This window comes from Aplysia californica, unplaced genomic scaffold (genome assembly GCF_000002075.1).
Source record: "Aplysia californica isolate F4 #8 unplaced genomic scaffold, AplCal3.0 scaffold00420, whole genome shotgun sequence".
Taxonomy (NCBI): Eukaryota; Metazoa; Mollusca; class Gastropoda; order Aplysiida; family Aplysiidae; genus Aplysia; species Aplysia californica.
This window is the reverse complement of record NW_004797690.1, coordinates 20132-27594: the sequence shown is the minus strand read 5'-3', so window position 1 is coordinate 27594 and position 7463 is coordinate 20132. Positions and strand designations below refer to the sequence as shown.

At 42.1% G+C, this 7463-nt stretch overlaps 1 protein-coding gene across 1 annotated transcript in view; it reads right to left on the bottom strand.

Annotated features, from left to right (window-relative positions):
• Positions 1 to 512: 512 nt before the first annotated feature.
• The window catches only part of LOC101848451, a 12883-nt gene continuing 5932 nt past the window's right edge, over positions 513 to 7463 (bottom strand). The window contains exons 3-5 of the mRNA XM_005104455.2: positions 6445 to 6599; positions 5454 to 5590; positions 513 to 703 (exon numbers count right to left, since the gene is read on the bottom strand). Of these exons, the coding sequence (XP_005104512.2) occupies positions 513 to 703; positions 5454 to 5590; positions 6445 to 6599 (483 nt within the window). The remainder of the gene's footprint in view (positions 704 to 5453; positions 5591 to 6444; positions 6600 to 7463) is intronic.

The following is a 7463-nucleotide window of genomic DNA, read 5'->3' as shown; positions in this document are numbered from 1 at the left end:
AATATAATTCAACGAAGGGTACATATTTTTAGACACCATGAGCACAGAATTCAACTTAATATTGTTTTGGTATTGCATCGTAATATTATTTTATGCTTTCTCCATACCCTCTCTTTTTTCCCCTTTCGGAAAAGGCGGGAGGGGGGTGGCAGAGATGGATGGTGGAATCTCCACGCAAAATTAGAGGAGGCTGCAAAGAGTGCGTCTTCATAATTATGATAGCGGTTTCAGTCATTTTACCCGATTTTCCTAATTGGCTCGGTCCTTTCGGGCTCATTCTTTTTATAAAAAATGTATGCTCCTTAACGGAACAACTGTTATTTGTAAATTACTCTCTAGCAGTACTGTCTATAATCCCCGGCACTTATTTCCCCTTTTTGTATTGCAAGTGCCGGAACACCCTAACTAAAAAGTACCCCCCCCCTCCCCACACACACACAAATCGTAACATCTCTAGTCGTCTCCGGCACTTATTTGACATATTTGTGCTGCAAACTCTTGCTACGACCAAGTTATATGAGTCTACCACAAGGACTAACCTTAACTAACAGTTTGTTCGTGACCTCTGGGGGCACTTCCGGGAAGGGGATGTCCTCCACAGCGTGTTTCTCCGTGGAGTTTGGCGAGGCCATCACCAGACTGTAGTCGTTGTGGCGGGTTCTGAAAGACACTCCGTTCAGAACGGCCACAATCTCGCCTTGGCCTGGAAAGTGACCACAAAAAATACGTTCTTGTGCTTGGAAGGTTCTGATATATTGTCATCATTATCATCATCACCACCACCACCACCACCACCAACAACAACAAAAACCCATCAAATTGTCACTATCCAACAAAAAAAAAATTATGCTGATAGGTTCTCTGCTGAAGTTTGCTCATTCTTTTTCATCAAACACCAATCGTCTTTTTCTGTCCTCCTTTTTATTTACATAATACTCTTCAGTAACATCTCTGCTCAAATGTTCGGCACTTATATGACCTCATGTGTTGCAAGTACCGTAAAACTCTTACTAAAACTAAGAAAAGTGGAAAGAAAATCCACCGTCTCTGATTGTGTGGTCGTGTATGCCCTTCACTGCATGTGTGATTGTTGAATGATATGCTCGTAGCTGTACAGGGCCAGTGTGCTTTCTTGTACAAATTTAGCTACACCAGCATTACCACCATCACCACCACCACCACCCCCACCACAACCACAACAACAACAATAACAACAGCAACAATAGCAGCAAAAATAACAACATCAATAAACCTAGCAGGAGCACTACGTCTGCTACTATCAACAACAATAACAACAACAACAACAACAACAACAACAACAACAACAACAACAACGACAACAACAACAATAACAATAATAAAATAGCAACCGCAACAACAAAAAGTTAAATAGTAACACCCCTAAAACCACAACCAACACCACCACTAATCCCGCCAACGACAAGAACAACAACTACAACAACAGCAGCAACATCAACAATGCTAACACCACCATAACAACAGCTACTACCACCACCACCAACAATAGGAACAAGAACCTGTCTCACCGATAGTCCGGCCATGGTTTGGGTGGTCATGTTTGGCCATCATTCGGCGGCCTACGTATAATAGTCTAACTGTACTACCACCATTGGCGGGACCCCATTGGTGCAATTGGTGCAAGCGCTCCACCTAACCCTGGCCTTCCCCCCCCCCCCCCCCATTTTCTAACTGGCTGCGCGCGCGCCAGCGAAGAAACAGACAGCGAGGATGGTTTATGCTCGTCGCACCGCGTGCGGTAGTGTCTGCTGAGAGCAAGCAAAATCTTTGCACCAAAGTTATTTTTGTCACTGTAGAGAAACCTAAATATCGTCCTTCCCGCACAAGAAGAAAGGTGCGTGAAACTCCAGTTCGCAGCACCAATTTGGTGCAAGCTAAAAATTTGATCCAAGTTACCGCTTTCCTATCTACTACACTATATAGCTTGTAACAAAATTGTTGCCGAATGTGTTGGTTCATCTAAAAACAATTGAGGAGATTTACAATTTGTCCAACTTTCAGCACATGATTACAGTAAAACTTGTATTGAATTAGTAATGATATATAGTATCTAGGAATTACAGTGTAACCAGAGCACCCTTATACAAATATTATACACAAATGTATTATTTAAGCAAACAATATGCATTATTCATCATAAAACTTTGATTGCCAAGGCCAGGGCTAAACCAACTTTGGACCCCTCGTTTTAAAAAAATCCTCGCCCCGCACCTGATATAATACATATTTAACGTTTGAGGAAAGCATAGTACGTTTTTGTCTTTTCTGACAAATTTAAACATTATTACGCTTCGGCGACTCTGTGTATTATCAAAACTGTCGTGAAAATCGTGAGTAATGTTTTTCACAACTGCTTTTTTCTGCAGCTAATCTAGGTAAACAATCACTTTTGTAACACACAAACACATGTGTCCGCCCAATGAACAACATTACCATACTGTGATCTGTCAGTGATTATCAAGAGTCACAGGCGTGTACGCTTTTTTAAATCCATTTGATCTGTGTGGTTTTAATATTTTGAATGGTTAACTTGCTGAAATTCATATTGTGATGAATACGAAGTCTCAGATAAAACTGAAATTCTTTATTCACAAGAACATTGCTCTGAAAGTATATAACTATTTCACTTGTGAGAAAAATCGCGGTCGTCTAAATCGTTCAATTTCTGACCCTTCAAGCAGAACTAAACATTTGCTTGATTAAAGTGACAGGACTTTGAACAGTTGGATATCGGAGGAAAATACAACCGGAGACGCGGAGGTGACAAAGAAAGGCCGACCTGTTAAATTTGATACCTTTGTCAGAGATCTCGTGGGACGGGCTATTGGAAAGATGTTAGGCGATAACCTTGACGTCACACTTAGAACACTTATGTCTTATTTGAAAAGCAATCACGATTTGAATATCAACAAACAGACTTTATGGCGCATTGTGAAGAGTCTAGGTTTCAGTTTCAAGAAGACTAAAACATCCAAAGACGTAATTTGTGAGTCAAAGAATATGGTTGCAATGAGGGGGAAGTACCTACGAAAATTAAAACAGCTTAGAGAAGACAACGTTGACCTTTATTTTCTTGATGAGTCCTACATCAATACTCACCACACGTGCATCAAAGAATGGCAATCTGACAGCCAACAGAGATTCATTCCGACGTGAAAAGGTAAACGTCTTGTAATTGCGCATACCGGAAGCCATGAGAGAGGTTTTTGAGTCAAAGTCGAAAGATGAAAATGGCGACTATCACAAAGACATGGATAGTAACGAGTTTGAAAACTGGATTAGTAACACTGTGGTGCCTGCATTAGATAAAAAATCATGCCTGGTTATGGACAATGCATCATATCATAATGAAACTAATCCTGATGATAAAGTGCCAACAAAATCTATGAACAAAGGCCCTATAATAGCCTGGCTGATAAGCATGGGATCGACATAGTACAGCGAAAACCAAAAGGGATCTCCTAGACACTGTGAACGCCAGCGAACAGAGAAAGATAGAAGTTTTTCGAGTAGACAAGTACCTGGAAGAACATGGTCATATACGTCTTAGGCTCCCTCCTTACCACCCTCAGCTTAACCCTATTGAATTAATCTGGGCTGAGGTGAAGAAAAAGGTTGCTTTGGCAAATATACAACATTTAAACTCCATGACGTTAAGCGACACACAAAGCATCCTTATCAAGTACAACCAGAGAATTTTGGCAAAAGTGTGAGGGTCATGTTAAAGCAACAGAGGAAAGATACTGGACAAATGATGGATTAAATTTCCCTAAGCAGCCTAGTGTAGTCATCAACCTGATTGACGATACATCTGATTCTGAATAATTGGTGAGTGTTAAAATAATATGTTTAAATGTGTCCCGTAGATCTGTCACTATCTCTCTATAGGTCGGTCTCTCTGTGTAACCATCAATGTCGCTTCAGATAATGATTATGAAATTTGTTCAGAGCTGGTGACGCCTATGAACATCCGAGAAACTAGCAATGTGTAACAAATTTCAACACGTGATTACTGTAAAACTTGTATTGAATTAGTAATGGTAAATCGTAATTAATTAACCAGCCACAATTTCGGAAAATTGATTGCATTTCCCAGTGCATGAGATGGATACTAAGCTCTTCTCAAAATATGAAGGTGATCGGTTGTGTAGTCTTTGAGATATCCTGCGTCAAACATCGGCAATATTTTTGTTTACAAGCTTTTTTATCGAAACTGTTGTCGCCCTCTATTGCGTAGCAAGTCCTGTTAAGGTAAATTTTCAAATTGAGTCTGGTTGTTGATGCTGCACGAAGTAATTAGAAATCTTTAAATCTTCTCAGATTGTGAGCATAGTGAGTTGTTAGTATTGTTTCACTATATTGCAGCTTTTATGCGGATTCATCTAGAAACAGTTGTAAATATCGATAGATCTACAACACGGGATATCCTGCAGATTCTGACTTTCTCTAGAAATCTAGATGAATCACGTTAACGCTTTGCTTCTTGTGCCTTCTTGTGCCATTCAGCAGGCTACAGTTAGAAGAGAAAGTGCGCATAAAAGAGCTTGGTCCTCATCTGTCGCGCGATTTTCAGCTCAAGAAATGTTCGCTTTTTTCCTGTACGTAGAATGATAAGTAAAAGAAATTGTACTGTTTCCATTACAAGGCTGCTTTTTACTGATCGATCAGACACTGACAAGGTTTTGTCATCAATCACACTCACTCTCTCTTTGCCTTTCTCTCTCTCTCTCTCTCTCTCTCTCTCTCTCTCTCTCTCTCTCGCGCGCGCGCGCTCTCTCTCTCTCTCTCGCTCTTTCTCTCTCTCTCTCTCTCTCTCTCTCTTTCACACACACACACACACATACACACACACACACACACACACGCACACACACACGCACACACACACCCTAACACGCACAGAGACCCACAGAAAGCAATAGAAAGAACAGACGACACCAGAGCGCCTGCCAACCGCTCATTACAATTTTGATAGTAGCAAGTAAGCCTATTGCCCATTTGTGCACTTTCCAATTTTGCACCACCTTTGTCTGCAACTCTCGCGACGCCACTGACTACCACCACCACCACCAAAAATGCTACCACCACCACCCCCGCCAACAACGACAGCAACAACAACAACAACAACAACAACAACAACAATGCTACCACCACCATAACAACAACATCAAGTAAGACACATATCTGTTCTCACCGATGGTCCGGTAATAGTTGCGCGGTCATGTTTGGCCACCTTTCGGCGGCCTACGTGTAATAGTCTAACTGTACTATCACCAGCAACAACAAAAATGCTACCACCACCACCTCCGCCAGCAACAACGACAGCAAAAACATCAACAACAACAACAATAACAATGCTTACACCTCCACCATCATCACCAACAACAACAAGTAAGAAACCTATCTGTTCTCACCGATGGTCCGGAAATAGTTGGGGTGGTCATGTATCGCCATCATACCGTTGCCTACGTGACTGTTGGAGTGGTAGTTGAAGATGCCCATTTCGGTCCCTCGTATGACGTTCACGCCAGAGTAACCCTCACTCCGGACTCTGGGAGAGTTAGACATTTGGGTTTGAAGACCTTTTCAACATAAGTTAGGTTATGATGACGCTGGGTTACTGAATGTGCATCTATCAGAACTATTGATTTTGGCGCTTGTTTTAACGAACGTGTCAACCCTGTTCCTTAAAAAAAAAGGGGGGGGGGGTTACCTAATGTATGAGTATGTTTGTCCTGTTTGATGTGTATTTTTGTCACAGTGTGAGTGAATGCTGAGACATGTGTTTGCTTTGTGCTTTTGCTTGTATGTATGCGAGTGCATGCACACCTGGGTGTCTTTGTATGGGTTTTTACAACTCCATCGGCACAATCAAAATTGTTTACTACGAGGATTTTCAACTCTGTCTTTCAGTGTCAAAACAGGCTGAGAGGAATACAGCATCCCTGCAGAAAGACCGAGATACTCGAAAAAAATTTCCACAACTCGGGAAACGATTCGCACCTCCTGCGTGCAATAGTAAAGCACCTATCAGCTATACCTCTGACATTGTTTCTGTTTCTAGATTAATTTGCATATGCCTGTGTGTGGATGAGTGGACGTGTTTACGTTTACATGTTGAGTCCATGTGTGTGTGTGTGTGTGTGTGTGTGTGTGTGTGTGTGTGTGTGTGTGTGTGTGTGTGCGCGTGCGTGCGTGTGTGTGCGTGTGCCTGTGTGTTTATGTGTGAGTGTGTGTTTGTTTTTGTGCGCATGTGTGTTTGTGTCTGTCTGTGTGTTTGATTGTGTCTGTCTGACTGTCTGTCTGTCCGCATGTGTGTCTGCCTGTCTGTCTGTCTGTCTGTATGTCTGTCTGTCTGTCTGTCTGTCTGTCTGTCTGTCTGTCTGTCTGTCTGTCATTACTGACCTCTCCTCGGCAGCAAACTGCTGCATCATGGCGTATTGACTCAGTTTGGCCAAGTCATCTTCCAGTTGGTCCAACTTCCCCTGCAACTCTTGCACAACTGTCGACTGTGACGTCACAGCGACCGACGTCATCAAAACCACAAACAAGCTGAGAGTCTGGAAATAATAAAGTTCATGACTTATTAATTACGGCAACAAGAAACACATACGACGCTAGACAATCACGATACAAATTCAGCGATGCAATGTAGTTTGTTTGAGTACGGAGAAGCACATCGATACAATAATTATGGTCAATTAGTTCTGGAAAAAGTAAAAACAGACAGACAGAAACTACAGACGGAAAGTAAAGTCCTTACTACTTAACGAAAAATTTGACAGGATGGCGTCAAAGGGGTCCTCCAACAGAATGACATATATCTACAATAATAATAGATAGCATTTGCATAGGACAAATCCTCGCTTAACAGCAAGCTCTATGCGCTTCACAATCTATACTTTTACCCCAGCAGACCTGAGAGCATTCTGAAACAAACTCAACTTCCTGGGAAGCATACAGTGCAAGCAGCCATTTAAAGGCGCTAAAACACTAACATACGTGACAAGATCTTTCGCTGTCTATGGCCGGGTACCCATTTCCACCTAGGTGAAGTGAGGAAAATTCATGTAAAGTGCCTTTCCCAAGGACACAACGTCGGGCTCGCGTCTCGAACCCCTGACCCCGCAACTTCACGATTATGAGTCCGGTAGCCTAACCACTAGGCCACCATCACCACAATAGAAGCCATCCAGCTTGACCTTGACCAAAACATGCACCTCAAACGATACGAGAGGGAAAAATAACTTAAGTATTATTAGAATACTCACAAAAAGAAAGACTGATAGAAAAAAGAATGAAACAAAAGATTAAAAGACAGGGGACGTTTTGTGAACCGATGTGTTTGTTGATATGGGACACGACGAAGGTCCGGAAAGACGGAATAGGATGTGTGTTGGAGGCGTGTTTGAGGGGTATTTGGG